This window comes from Xenopus laevis, chromosome 4L, assembly GCF_017654675.1.
Source record: "Xenopus laevis strain J_2021 chromosome 4L, Xenopus_laevis_v10.1, whole genome shotgun sequence".
NCBI classification, from domain to species: Eukaryota; Metazoa; Chordata; class Amphibia; order Anura; family Pipidae; genus Xenopus; species Xenopus laevis.
Window position 1 is genome coordinate 39375662 of NC_054377.1, and position 16127 is coordinate 39391788.

The window sequence follows — 16127 nt, forward strand, 5'->3', positions numbered from 1 at the left end:
GGCAAATGTGGAACTGTAACAACTGAAAACCCACTACACTTAGATTTCTCTTCTGTGCTACATTCTTATTCCATGAGCTTCTTTTAGCGCTGACTCATATATTCAATATTTGAATCTTTTACCTGAGGAGAAACGGGGACTTTTCGAGTCGTAATAAAGGGGAAACTACAGACATAGGTCATCCTATATTAAGCTAATTCTAGGTTTGCTAAATGTTTTCTACTGAATAACAAACAGTAAAAATTCATCATTGCATTAATGGCATCCAGTCATAGCTCTGCATGTCACCCTTGAGAGAGACATGAATTATTTCAGAACTATCCTACCAGAGGAGGGGAGTGGGGTTCAGTATACCAAAGGATTTGTATGGCTCGTGTGTCTGAGAGGTCCATAGAGTATTTTATAGGACATTGTATAAAATAGGTGCTGACCATGAAACAATAGATAATGGTAAATCATCCACTAGGGCCAGGCTGGAATTAAAATTTACCAATAATGTAAATATGTAATACCCTATAAATCCTTCCCTTACCTGGCCCTCTCGACTGACAGATAAACCCTTTTAAGAATAGGCCACCTATGCCCTGCCTATTTCCCCACTCAGTCCATCCATTCCCCATTCTCCTGGCTGTTCTGCCCATTGCTCTGCCCAGTGACATCATCACCCATCTGAATGTCATGACCCACTCCCTGGCATGAAGGGCGATATTTTTCAGTAAAATAGGTGGCAACCCTGGTCACAACAGATTGCATGTTTAAAGGGGAGCTCCAAAGGATGTATTAGACCTAACTGTCAATCAAAAACTGACTCCAGCTACTGCATGAAGATTAAATGAAGAGAGAGAGAAGTTGCCTATAGGGGAGAATGAAGAATAACTTGATTATTTAATAAACTGTAGAGATTTTTTAATTGACTATACTAATATAAAGCTTATATTAAATTTACATTTTTGTAACAGATGCCCTTTAAGGTCCGGCTCTACTCCAATGGCTCAAAAATGCTGTCAGACAATGTACTATGTATGACATGAGCATAAAGTTTAGCATTTAGTTTTGCTTATGAATGAAATGAAAATTAAAGAAAATTTTATTTTACAACAAGTTATCGGTTTTCATTTATTTGTAAATGCTTTTGAAAACATTATATGTCTGTCCCTTTCTAATTTCTGCACAGCTTCTCCTAACTATTAAAATAGGGTCTTAGGGAATACAATTGCATGCATTTCTTTTATACGTTCGACCTAAATTACAGGGGTGACTTCAGGTCTTATCAGATTGCTTTATGAATCTAAAATCAGATATTTTATTGCAATTAGTCAAATAGGGTCATATTTGGACTCTGATGAAGTGTCAGGTTTACTGACACGAAACGCGTTAGATGTGAATCCCCCTCCTCAGCTATTTTAAAGCGCTTAATAAAGCCATTTATTTGATACTAACCTGCCAGACTCCGATAATGCTTTGAACAGCGCTACACAGCGATGATAGAAGTGTGCGAGTAGAAGCCGGCTGGAAGGAGCCGATTTATCGCGAGAGCAGCAGTTCAGCAGGAGCTGGCGTGCAAGGGTAGAGCTCCGCCATTAGCCACATCGTATTTCTTCGTTCATATTTGGAAATGCACAACAAATATTTTGTTGTTCGTTGACATTGTATTACAGAATATTGTGGCATTGACAAATACAGTCATAAGAAAACGTTTGGGCACCCCTCTTAATTCTTTGGAGTTTTGTTTATCATTGGCTGACCTTTTAAAGTAGCAACTTTTTAATATACAACATGCAATAATATACAATATGAATAATAAAATTAGACAGATATATTACATAAATACTTAGTTGAACCTCCTTTTGCAAATGTAACAGCCTCTAGATGCCTCTTATAGCCTTTGATGAGTGTCTGGATTCTGTATTTTTGACCATTCGTCCTCCAGTTCAGTTCAATCTCATCTCTGCCCAGCATGAACAGTCTGCTTCAAATCATCCCTTAGATTTTCAATGATATTCAAGTCGGGGGACTGTGTCGGCCATTCCAGAATATTGTATTTCTCCCTCTGCATAAATGCCTTTGTAGATTTTGAAGTGTTTTTATGGTCATTGTCTTGTTGCAATATCCAACCCCTGCGTAACTTCAGCTTTGAGACTGATGCTTGAACATTATCCTGAAGAATTTGTTGATATTGGTTTGAATTCATCCGACCCTCGATTTTTAACAAGGCCCCAGTCCCTGAATTAGCCACACAGTCCCACAACATGATGGAACCTCCACCAAATTTGACAGTAGGTAGCAGGTGTTTCTTTGTGGAATGCGGTGTTCTTCTTCACCATGCAAAGCGCTTTTTGTTATGACCAAATAACTAAATTTTTGTCTCATCAGTCCAAAGCACTTTGTTCTAAAATGACTGTGGCTTGTCTAAATGAGCTTTTGCATACAACTCTGTTTGTGTTTGCGTGTGTGCAGAAAGGGCTTCTTTCTCATCACCCTGCGATACAGATGTTCTGTGCAAATTGCTCGGAATTGTAGAACCATGTACAGATACACCATCTGCAGCAAGATGATCTTGCAGGTCTTTGGAGGTGATCTTTGGGTTGTCTGTAACCATTCTCACAATCCTCCGCATATGCCTCTCCTGTTTTTTTTGGTCTCCCAGACCTGGGTTTTACAGCAACTGTTCCTGTGGCCTTCCATTTCCTAATTACATTCCTTACAGTTGAAACTGACAGTTGAAACCTCGGAAATAGCTTTTTGTAGCCTTCCCCTAACCATGATACTGAACAATCTTTGTTTTCAGATCTTTTGAAAGTTGCTTTGAGGAGCCCATGTCACTTGCTGTCATGCTGTCAAACAGAAGCACAACTTGCAATTGACCACCTTAAACACCTTTTCTCATGATTGGACACACCTGCCTATGAAGGTCAAGGTTTAATGAGCTAATACAACCAATTTGGTGTTGTCAGTAATCCGTATTGAGCAGTTACATGCATTCAAATTAGCAAAATTACAAGGGTACCCACATTTTTGCACAGTTAGTTTTTCACATTTGATTTAATAACATACAACTGAATACTGGTTCACTAAAAATCTTTGTTCAGAAAACACCCCAGTACTCAGATGTTCCTGGGAAATGAAAGACATACCACTGTTATCTTTTTTGTTGAAAGTGGAGTAAATTATTATGCAGGATGAAATGGGTTCCCAATCTTTTTCATATGACTGTATGTCCAAACAATGTTTGTTGTACAGTTCAGCCCTTACAGTTGAACAAAAAAAAAAACCTCAGTGCTACAGATGTATTATTGTTTGTGGTAAATTCATCAGGTTTTAGTCTCTTCCTTCTAAAATCATTGCTAAAGGGATTAGCAAATGACAGTAGCGATTTAGCATGTGCATTGGTTTATTTATATTGTTTTTCCGGTTTATTAGTTATTAAATTGATAATGTAAATGTTATTTTCTAGCTGTTCAGATCCTGTAGACAAAGCAGGTTGGTAATACCTTCAAGCTCAGCCTGCCCTTCCTGAAGCTGTTAATCATTATAAGACAAACTATAAAAAAAAAGACAAAACATTATTATCTAGTTAAAAAAAAGAACAGGTGATAAATTTACAGAAAGCAATGGTATTTTCCGCAGATTTTTTCAAAGTTATCAGACACATACTACATCCAATGCAGCCAAGTGACACTCCTCAGAAAGATACGCTTGAATTCACAAAATAACCCCTAATAACTGTAAATTTCTGTACCAGCCTCCTTTCCAGGCATTCCTATTTCATTAATAAATAGAGAGGGATCATGCAATTAAGCAGAATTAAGACACTTAATGGTTAATTTACAAATGCAAACACAATTTACAAATATGAAGAAAATGCTACCCAGAGAGCAAGACACGCATTATAACATCATAGTGTTTTTTTTGTATGGATATTATGCACAACATGTTTTGGCCTAACAGCATATGCACATAAGAGAGGCTGAAACATGTAGTGTTTGATATCCTTATGATAAAAACACTATGATGAAGTCATAGGACATGTTGTGCTCTCTTGTACAATTTCACATGCACTTATTGACATCAAAATGACGGCTGCAAACAATGTTTAACTGCGAGTACGCTGCATATATTGATATGGGCCACTGTGGAAACCCTGGGTTCTGTGCGTCTGTTGGTGCATTGCTGTTCATTTGAACAGACTAGAGGAGCACATTGGTGCTTCACGCAAAAAACTTTAATGCCTGAATAGGGTGATTACTTTATACCACATCCTATCAGCTGCTAGACCACACCTTCTTGTTAAAGAATTATAACACAGTTAGGGCTCTTACAGATGAGCGTTTGAAGCTGCGCTCCCCTGCGTTCCGTTTTTATGCGCTCAGCCACAGGGGAGCGCAGGAGTAGATGCATTGTTTTTTTAGTGAGGCTGTACTCACACAGGCGCATGTAGGCGCCGAACGCAGGAAAAATGCAGCATGTTGCGTCTCAGCCTGCGTTCAGTGCCTACATGCGCCTGTGTGAGTACAGCCCCATTGAAAAAAACTGAATGCGCTCCCCTGCAGCTGAACTTATAAAAACGGAACGCAGGGGATCGCAGCTTCAAACGCTCGTCTGTAAAAGCCCTTAGAGGACCATCCTGATACACAGTGGCATCTTAGGCAAAACAGCAAATTATATTTTTCCAAATCACTCCAATTTTTATAGTTGTTGCCTGAAAACCCCAAATTGTTTGGATTATTTGACAAAACCCAGCGCAGATCACAATATCTTCAAATTGTAAATGGGACGTCTACCATTGACTTTTACATGACCTCGACAGGTTTGATTTTTAGCAGCTTTTGGGGTATAATAAATCTCGAAAAAAAAAATGTTTTTATCTTTCCCCTAAAAACCTCTAAAATTTTTTTTTAATAAAAGGGCCCCTTGGTGTTATTGGAATCTGTATTGCCAGCATCTGTCTATAGTTTGTGGATTTTAGTTTGTGTGCATTCTCGGGCCAAAATCTGCCCTATGTGGACAGTGACAGACAGATGGCTTTGATCTCACTGTTGTCACAGGAAGACATAAGGTGGTAGTCGACCCAGTGCAGAGATGTGCCATCCCTGCTCTGTGCCTTATTACTTTTAGAGCAGGATCAAAAGATGATACTTATGACAGCAGCAGGTGGTGTGGGTGGGGGCTTTGTGGGGAGGGTTTTAGTTGCCTTGAGACTCCAGTTTCCAGATCACTGGAATTATCTGTTGCCATAAACATAATTACCCTTGCAATTATGCAGCAGTTTGGTATTCAGATTGGAATAGAAAAGATGATAGGATGGAATAGGAAGAGCGCCTAAATAGAAAAATAAGCAATGACAAAGAAGATTAACCACAAAAAAAAAGCAGCAGATTTAATTAGTTTTTTGGTTCCAGGATCAGTATTCCTGACAAGGATATCTTTAATTGAGAAGGATCTGGGGATTTTTGTAGATGTTTAACTCCAGTTAGTATCATTCTGTGGCTATTAAAGAAATAAAATAGTTTTTCATACAAAGGCATTGAATTGAGGTGTGAAAACACAATTTTCCTATTTATAGGTTCCTGGTAAAGCCTCACCTGGAACATGCAGTGCAATGTTGGGTTCCAGGATAGAGTCCTGCGCAGAACCAATTTGTTGAACCCGACCCGCAACCCGCATACTTACCCGCTACTCGACCTGAACCGCAAGTACCTTATCCACAACCTGCTGACCATCAAGAAACAAAGTGCTGTCATAAACTGGAAGTGACATCATTGGAAGTAGGCGTGATCAGAAAAAAAGGAGTAAAACTTGCTATTGAGAAGACCCGCGACCCAACTCGCAAGCCGCAAACCCAGAGAACCGCTGACCCGCGTCTATACCCACTCTCGAAACTTCTACCTGCAACCCGCGGGTATAGGATCCGCTGCAGGACTTTACTCCAGGATATTGACGAGCTGGAAAGAGTACAGAGACGTGCAACTAAACTGATTACAGGGATTTAAGATAGGTTAGACCAGTGGTCCCCAACCAGTAGCTCGCGAGCAACATGTTGCTCTCCAACCCCTTGGATGTTGCTCCCAGTGGCCTCAAAGCAGGCGCTTATTTTGGAATTTCTGGCTTGGAGGCAAGTTTTGGTTGCATAAAAACCAGGTGTACTGCCAAATGGACCCTCCTTTAGGCTGCCAGTACACCTAGGGGCGACCAAATAGCCAATCACAGCCCTTATTTGGCATCCCCATGGACTTTTTCATGTTTGTGTTGCTCTCCAACTCTTTTTTACATTTAAATGTGGCTCACGAGTAAAAAAGGTTGGGGACCTCTGGGTTAGACTGTCAAGGTTGTTTTCGCTGGAAAAAAAATACGAGGGGACATGATTACATTAGTGGGCATTATAGAAAGATAGCGGGTGATCTTTTTTTCCATAAAAACTATCAATGCACCAGAGCTTTATAGGGATACTGTTATGGAAAAAATTTTTTCTTCAAAATGAATCAGTTAATAGTGCTGCTCCAGCAGAATTCTGCAATGAAATCCATTTCTCAAAAGAGCAAACTGATATTTTTATATTCAATTTTGAAATCTGACATGAGGCTGGACATATTGTCAATTTCCCAGCTGCCCCAAGTCATGTGACTAGTGCTCTGATAAACTTCTGTACTGCATGTTGGAGTGATATCACCACCCTCCCTTTTCCCCACCAGCAGCCAAACAAAAGAACAATGGGAAGGTAACCAGATAACAGCTCCCTAACACAAGATAACAGCTGCCTGGTAGATCTAAGAACAACACTCAGTAGTAAAAACCCATGTCTCACTGAGGCACATTCAGTTACATTGAGAAGGAAAAACAGCAGCCTGCCAGAAAGCATTTCTCTCCTAAAGAGCAGGCACAAGTCACATGACCAGGGGAAGCTGGGAAATTGACAAAATGTCTAGCCCCATGTCAGATTTCAAAATTGAATATAAAAGAAATCTTTTTTTGCTCTTTTGAGAAATGGATTTCATTGCAGAATTCTGCTGGAGAAGCACTATTAACTGATGCGTTTTGAAAAAAAACATGTTATATGTTGACAGGATCCCTTTAATTTAAAGCAGCGTGGTTGGTTCTTGATGGTGAAGGCAGTGGAGGAAATACTCTACCAGGTAATGCTGTGATGACAGATTCTATTAATGGGAATTCTATTCTATTATAGATTCTATTAAAGGGAATGCCACCCCCCCCCCCCCAAAAAAGAAAACCTAATTCTAAACAACTTTGCAATATACATTCATTACAAATTTTCCATGGATTTTAAGTTATTTGTATATGTATTGCTATTGAAGTGTTTGTTCCTTTTTATTCTCTGCCCTTATGGCTCCGACTTTTGCAACATTGTTTAAAAAGTAACAACCAGGCGTATTGCTGCTGTCAATAACATTTGTTTTCTCAACTAACGTTCTGCTGCTGACAAATTTTAATAAATGTATATTGGAAAGTTACTTAGAATTCTGTTTTCTTTTACTGGGCAACTTTTTATTTTGTGGTTGACTTGCCCTTTAAGAGTAAAGACAGGTCGTTATGAGTGTGTGCATTTGTGTACACACACACACACACACACACACACGCGCAATGGAATGTGGGCTTTCATGTTTTGGACATTGTGTAATATTTACACCTCATTTTTTAATAACAAATATTTCTGTATATTTACACACTCTGAAAGTGAGAATTTTCTCACTTTGTGACTTCATGATCCCATGTAGATCACTTAAGTGCATGAATGGAAATGGTAGCCAATTCTGAGTATCCTGTTTCCATATCCAGCGCATACCTCTAAACATTTGAATTATTAATGAGAAGCAAACTAGACCAGACACCACTCCACTTCTGTCACACCTAGTTACACCCTGGCATGCCCCATCACATTTTGCAATGAAGACACTTCCCTTTATGGGTACACTGAAACAAAACTGGACAGTATGCTGGTGTACACAGTGTTAATTTTCACTTAGAATGTTTGCCTCTTTTTCAAAGCAAACATTTTAAAATGTGAACATCTAAAGCAACAATGCACACAAATTATTAGGCTATCTTTTATTACAGGGATCCCTTGTTTACTGTATTGATGCTTGAAGTCTAATCCAATTGACAGTAATGTATCAGCAGATGTCTTACCAATGCTGTCTTGGATGAGACAAGTTTGTTAATTTCTGGAGGAAATAATTCCACATGATTGTAGAAATATGACACTAAAGATAAAATATATTTAAGAAGATTGCTATTGTATGTTTTGAGGAGCAGGGAGGCATATATTGAGGATCTGCCAACCTATTTTTTTGGCTTTATGGGTTAGATTTCACTGCTGACACAGAAAGAGTTAACTGCTAGGTCTCACCAGTTCTTTGTTAACTGAACATACTCTGTTACCATGGAGGGAGGGAAAGCAGCTTAGAAGAGAGGGGTGGTCAGGCTTTCTCCATTGTTCAAATGTGCTGCTGCTTTTTACATTTCACTTATTGCTCTCCAGTCTAAATCTTCAGTTTTAGCTGAGTTTTTTTTCTCTTCCCTTTGACTAAGATCTCTAAATCACAAACATAATTATTTTGGGGAGCAGGGACTGCTTTTTAATAGAAAGTCCCTGTTACAAGTCATGTTTTCTATCTTCTCACATAGTATAACAATGTTAGAAAATAGGATTTGTACATTTCTATCTTGTTTTTTTTCCACCTTTGTGATACTTAGAAGGTAGTAAATTAGGGAAGTTCTGTTGTTGTTTTTTAAAAGACAAATGAAGGGTGAGCTAAAATGTAGACCCGCTCATAAAGTACAACACTTTATTCTGGGCATTATTGTTCATGCCCTTCCCCCAGGGGATTGTGGAGGTGGATATCTATATCAGAGAATCCTCTAAGATAGTTTTGTGTTTGGGGAGGGAGAATTAGAAGATGTCAACCTTTTTCACAGGTCTTTTATTGCTTTCAAAGTGACTAAACCTGGCCATATGCGCAAAGATTTGATCATACAAATCTCCTTTTCATACGATTTTTTGGACCTTGTGTGGAGTATCTCAAAATTTTTCGTGCCATGGCGATCGTTCGTTCAGACTATCGGACAGGCTAGAAAATTTCTGTCGGCTACCGATAATATCTCTGCATGTATTGCCGATCTGACGATACCAGTGGGAGACTGTTAACAGCTTTTGTCGGATCTAACTTTTCTGTTAGGGGCAGAACATCGTCTGATCTGTTCTTTTACTATTTTATTTGATCTGAATGGTTAGTGGCAGGTCGAGAGATGGCAGAACGATCGTTCATCTGTTAGGAAGTTAGATCTGCACGTATATGGCCACCTTAAGGCTCCTTCCTACCAAAGACAGATGTTTCACTAAAAGCAATTGTTTTTGCCCCCTCTCCTTTATCCTCTGACACTCTGGCAGACTTTCAAAGCATTTGTAAAACCCATTCCTGAGACTCAACATATAGCTAAAAAAATACATTATTTCCAGGTCTTTTGTCTTAAACTTGGAAATAGGGTAGGGACAGAATGTTGTAGGGGTCATTTATCAACACTGGCCAATTTGCCCACGGACAGTAACCTGTGACAACCAATCAAATTGCTACATTTATTGCTCTACTTGCACAGCTGACTTTAAAAGCTAATCTGTGATTGGTTGCTATGGGTAAATACCCATGGACAAGTGTTGATAATGGAGCCCCAGTAAGTCTACAGGTTGTAATGGTAAATTGAGTTTGCCACCTTATGGATGGCAGGAGTGCCATAACCAATAATGGGTTGGGAATAACAACAGCAAAGCCTTAATTTAAAAGCAGATACTCGCTATTGAATAGTTAACGCTGGTGCTTGTCCTTAGCTTATATCCCCCCCCTCCTTAGGTTTAAAAGAATGATGCTAATCATGTGCTTCATTATTCTGCTAGAGTTACATAATGGATACCATTTGCCTGAAGTTTCGCTTATTTTTTGTATGCTGTACAAAAATTTTAATATCAATAAGAAATTATTGTCGGGCCATCCCATGTGCATAACTATAGGGGATACAGTCTTGTGTTCCTTTCCTTCTGGGTGCTTTCTGACTGGCGCTTGCCGTCAACTGGGGATAGACTTGAGTCTCAACTATGCTGTATGTAGAGGCTTGACTTTGTGTCTGTAACTAGTGCAGAGATTTTTATTTTATTTTCAGACCCACGCTGCTGAAGCTGCTGTTAGTCCATGAAACAAGTTTGTAGATAACAAACAAGTGTTGACCCTAAATCTCACCCTAAATAATATTCAAGCTGGGTTTACAAGAGAGTAAATAGGCTTTCGTCCAATTTATTTGTAAAATAGTCATAGTGTGTAGGTGGCCATACATGCAGATATCCCCTGTTTGCCGAGGTTGGTGAAATCGGACTGTTCCCATCATGGGCCCAAGAGCCCAACAATCAGATCACAACATGGAGAATACAGGCGGTTGGACCGAGGAACACATCATCAAACCGATGCAGACCTCAATACAATGGGATTTTAAAACCTGGCCAATCAACATTTGCCCGATTTTCAGCCAGATATCAATAGAAGGAAGCCCGTCGGAGGGTGCCATACACTACCAAATAAGATGCTTATATCGGCCCGTGTATGGGGAACTTTAGCCTTTACCATTTCTCCAACTGGGTCTTTCTTCCCAAGTGTAAAAATTCTGTACTTATAGAGTGTCGGCACCCGACCAAAGCCAGGATGGCAGCACCCACTTCTGTTATGGACACACTGCAAAAAGAAACAGATTCAGTCAGTTATATGAAATGTGAGCTAGCCATGTACTGTGGAATATATACATAATTAGTGGTTAACCTAAATTTTACTTTTGCTACAAACATGTTGTACTGCTTAGTTGCTTGCAGGTGTTGCTATGACAACTTGTGAACTTGTTGGCGCCATTTTGGTAGGGGAGGGTACTTAAGGTTTGTTTGTGCACTGTACTCTTTGTTTTTCCTGAGGAAGGTCTCTGTTTGTGACTGAAACGCTGAATAGTTTTCTTTATGATAAATAAATGACAATTTGCTTGACAGTACCAAAAAAATAATAATAAAGATTTATATAATATATATTTAGGTGATGTTTAGGTTATAAAGTCACCCCTTTAAAAGCCACTTCTTTAAGAGACACCAGAGGGTTAATCAGTAATTTAATCTAAAGCTGCCTCTTTTTGATTTTACATTATTTCCTTTCTATTTTTTGGAAATTGAAAACTCAATTTTATTGAAAGAAATTCAGTTGAAATCATATGTTGCTTAAGTTGCACAATACATTTCCTGATTTGTCATTTCTTTTTGCTACAGAATCTGCTTCCTGTACACAACATTATGTTTGACTACAGGGTAGTTTTTGGTACTTGTGCATGTACAGGTAAAATTCAAAGTTCCGTAACTACGTATTTTCATTTATTGTGTTTCAGGAAGGTCTCTGTGTAGTACTTGCATTCAAAGGATTCTTAACCTATAGAGCAGCCCCAAACATGTTTAGACTTAGAAACAGAAGATTGCAATTAAAAATGTAAAGGTTAAATATTCTTTTTTTTTTTTAAATTTCAAAACTTAAATCCTTGGTTGCAAATGAGATTGCGAGAATTATTCTCGGTTTTGTTCTCAAAAGGTTGAGAAACCCTGTCATATGTCATGTGTTCAAAGCACGTGTATGTTTGTATAAAGAAGTAAGTGGCAAGCATCTGAGGCTACAAGCTGTGATGGGCTGCTTTTTATGCACAGGCCAGGAAACATGCCATCTTCTCTCTTTAGCTTGCAACAGTATCTGCACTAACAGGAGCTGCATCTGGCTTGTGTGCAGACACACACAGCAGATTTCAGCACAAAAAGTTTCTGTTGCAAAACCTGTGTATCTGTACACATGCCAATACACTGGAGTGGGCTGAGCAGAATGAATAGGCTGTTTCTCTGCCTGCGTTTATATGTAGGCGGAGAAACAATCCCCACTGAGGCTTTAGCCTTAAGTTTGATGATGTGAGTCAAGTCTAAATATCAGTGAACAAATTGTTTAACCAGTATCTACTGCATTTGAAAACGTTTTATATGAGCTTACCGCTGGAACCGTTGGGCTAAGGTGCACACGCCCCAGGCTTGTGCCAGCCTCCTTAGATGTTTTCTAAATGTTAGTGATCAGATACAGCTAATTGTATTATTAAAATATTCTTATATCGCTATACAAACTTTCATGTGCACTTACCAATAGACAAAAAAATGTAGTGTTAAAATGCAGCATTCATATTCTTATGGAAATATTTTTGTTAATATAAAAAGAATTCAAATAAAATAATTGTAATGATCTCACATACAGCTACTCATCTCAAAACAAGATGCAAATGGCTGATTGGTTGCCCCAGTGTGTGTTATATTTGGCCAGACTGCCAAACAAAAGTACAGTCTCTAGGATTATGGACACAAGGTATAGTTGGATCCTATATGTACAGTAGAACCCCTCTTTTAAGTTAACTTGAACATACTGTGAAAAAGTGTCCTTTTCCCATAATTGGGATTGATGGCAACCAGATGGTAGATAAATTGCAGAGAGGATACCTGCACCTGATAATTTAATATATTCTAATTATCTAGAAGTACAATACCTAGGTAGAGTAGTAGTGCAGCTGTAATATGACCCACATTCAGTGACTAGGCTCCTCACATGCCTCACAATAAAGATGCCTTTTCTGCATCTCTGAATACAACAAACAATATGAATGCAGTATGATTTTGTTGTTTTATCAGATGGATCCCGTGTTGAACTACATATTTTTTCTTTCTAAGTTCATTAACAATTTTTGTTTTATTTTAAGAATATAATTTTTATGGTGACGTTTTGCATTCTATTTGTAATGCTATAACTGAAAGGGAGACAGTTATTTTTTATATTCCCTATGTACATTATGTGGTTCACTGTGTTTTGGATATTTTAAAAAACTAAGATTGTAAGAATCTGATCTTAAAGCTCCTTTTTATTTCTTTTTACAGGCTTCAAGGAACAATAAGCAGTCAGTAATATTACACGGTGAGATGCTGTGTGATAGAAAGCTGCCCCCCTCTTCACACTAACAGGATATCACTCAGGCACAGCTTTGCCGGCTTGCAGTACTCGATAAGCTGCACATGTTTTCAGGGGAGGGACCTGATCTTACCTTACCCCAGCTGCAGACTTCTCACGGCGGATGGAGCCTTACAATGTGATTCGAACAGAAAAGCCACAAAATCCAGGTGCAACAACAATCTAAGATCTGCCTTGTGTGCTGTAAATATTGAGAAAGCAGGAAAAGAGAAGCCAGGCTAAATGAAAATGCCATCCAAAGGAAAGTATTTTATTAACGACAATGAAGACTGGATGATTAGCCATTCACTTTATGAAAAGTACCAGTGCATTAGCCAACATTATCCCCTGTTGCTCATCTTACTCTTTGTTATGGGAACATATTGTATAACTCTGATTGCCCTGTTCTTCATATACAATCAAGTGAGTAAACCTTTTTAGTTTGTTTCCTTACATATTTAAGAAATAATTCTGCATTGTAGCTTGTTTTGGTAACAAGTAGATGCTTGATTTTTAGACTTCATTTATGACAAAGAAGTGGTTAACCATATAAACGAAACACTATGTAATACATTGAACTCTTTGTGAATTCAGTATTGAGTATTTCCTAAATAAACTCTGTAGGAAAGTATCTTAATCCTGCTTAGTCAAGCCATTAAATAGTTTAGCAACACTTTTTGTCTCTCTCTGCAAAAGCTATGGGTCATGACATGATGTTTTTTCATATTGACAAAACACCAAAAAATGTCGTACCATTGCAGGAAGTGAATATCACCACAGCTAAAACACTTGAACTGTAGTCACAAGATAATACACAAGAAGACATTTTTGCGTAAGTACAAGATGCAAGTATTTTAGCTGCTATCTGTGTCATTGCTCTTAAAGGTCTTCAACAGTTGTATTTGACATTTTAGAAGTTGATTTAGGTATAATACATTTTTATTTGACTGCTAAATTTTTTTTACAGTCTTCTTAATATTAAATCACTCACAGAATGACTACAATAATTATATGGGATGTACTTCTTATCTTGTTGATAAAGGGGAGCTTGACCAATTGGTGGATTGTGATTACGGGCAGACAGTTTGGTGTGGAAAGAAGTGGGAAATACCAGTTACAAGTCTTCAGTAGCTGCAGTTACTTGAATTGGCTACCCCTGTTATTTGGAGTTAGCTGTTTTGAATGGATATATTTTATGTAGGATTGATGTAACATTTTTTTGTGTGTATTTGGTTTTTGCCTTTGCATTTAGCCAAACTTGATCAGTTGGTTTATATCTGTCAGTTTGAAAGCATTTGTCCAATGTTGATTCAGAAGTGTCTGTTTACATAATTATTATCCAAAACGTTTTTCTTACATTATTCACATAAGCTTAAGGTCCCTAGCACATTTATATACAAAGGTACATTTTACTCTTCCCGTATGATATTGATGTGTGGGAAGAAAACAAAGTACCCAGAGGAATCCTATTCAGACATGCTGAGAACATATGTTATTAACATTTCTTTGGTGTATTTCTGATGCAACACAACAGCAGAACAGCCACATAATGGTCCCCAAAGGAAACTTCCGACACTGCAGCCTTTCTGGCATACAATATTGCCCCATAAAAATAGCTAAAACCTTAAAGGGGTTGTGTCATGTAGGGTTTCCCAAACCCAATATAGCCCCATAAAAATAGCTAATATCTTAGGCAAACCTGCACACCAAAACCGAAATGTATCAATTCTAACAGCTTCCTTTAAAGGGCACCTGTCGGGCAAAAATATCTCCAAACAAAGGTGCGGTAGTTTTTTTTTTTTTTAAACTGCCCCCCCCCACCAGCACTAGGCCACCCACACTGGGACCCATCGCAACTTGCTCATTATGTGCATGCGCACGCATTATGTTCAACATGGCCGCTCGCACTGGGAGCTCCCTGCTGTTGTCAGTGTCCTAGCACTGACGGTTGGCAGTTTGAAAAAAAAAAAAATACTATTACCCCAACAAGAGTGTGGGCTCTATTAGCCTGCACCTTTCTTTGGGGATAATATTTTTGCCCAACAGGTGCCCTTTAATGAAACTCAGGGATTCTGCTCAACAGGGACAAAGATAAGAAATATATCAGTTAAATGTATCAATTTAAAACAGTTACAGATTCCCCCCCCAGAGCTGCTTTAGAAAGACATAAGAAGGTGAAAACAAAACTTTTACACTTCAATATTAGAAAAACGGTCACAAATAGAAAATAGAAAGTAATTGGAAAAAGGTTTTATTTCTAGTGAACTATCAAAACAACTGAACCGAAAAAAGTTTTGAAGGTGAAAACCCCCTCTAATGACCTCCTACATTTTCTTTCATGTCTGTGCTCCATGTTGATTTTAAAGCATATTTGGAGTTGGAAGTTTTAGTTTTTCCAGCAGTTAATCTCTCAAAGGTATCAAGTCTTTAAAAGTCATCAATGCAAAATTTGCAGTTACTTCAGTGACAGCAAAGCAATACAACTGGAGGTTATACTGCTGCTTCATTTTTTTTATAACATAAAAGGTGACATGAAAGCTTGTAAGGGGATTTTAATTGAAAAGTGCCTGGAAGTGGGAACGCTCTGGGGAATGCTCTCATAATGAAGAAGGCCTTTGGGGCACATGTAGATAATAATCTTGGCTGTAGCAAGCATGCCAGTCAGCAGCTGCAAGAGCAAACATGATTTTGAGCTGTATTAAAGGGGATCTGTCACCCAGATATAAAAGCTGTATTAGAAAAGTCATTTTTAAATTAAACAATAAACAAAATAAAATGGTTTTTAATTAAAACATCCATATCTGTTTATAAGTCTCAGTTGTCAATCCTTTATTGCTGCCCCTCCTCTATGCCTACAGGGCAGGCAATAGCTTTCACTTTCCCGTCTGCACTTCCTAGATGTCGCTGCACTTCCCACATTTCCCCCTCCTTCCTAACCAACTATTTGTGTTTCTTGGGCATGGGCATCAGGCTCCCCCATTCTGGCACATTAACAAGATTTTGGCATGATGCAAAGCTTCCTCAATGACAATGTCAACAAAATGGTGCCTGCCTGATTGCTGTGATTGTGAA

The 16127-nt window shown here is 38.5% G+C and overlaps 1 protein-coding gene across 7 annotated transcripts in view; it reads left to right on the forward strand.

Moving 5' to 3' along the window:
* adcy7.L (adenylate cyclase 7 L homeolog) overlaps positions 1-16127 on the forward strand; it is a 155422-nt gene that overhangs the window by 40614 nt on the left and 98681 nt on the right. For 6 of the 7 annotated variants that reach the window (XM_018257791.2, XM_018257789.2, XM_041590126.1 and 3 more), the window contains one exon: positions 12986-13478. In XM_018257791.2, coding sequence (XP_018113280.1) covers positions 13299-13478 — 180 coding nt within the window. In that variant the 5' untranslated portion in view covers positions 12986-13298. Of the gene's footprint in view, positions 1-11302; positions 11370-12985; positions 13479-16127 lie in introns of all 7 variants that reach the window. The other variant, XM_041590125.1, reaches the window with a different exon arrangement.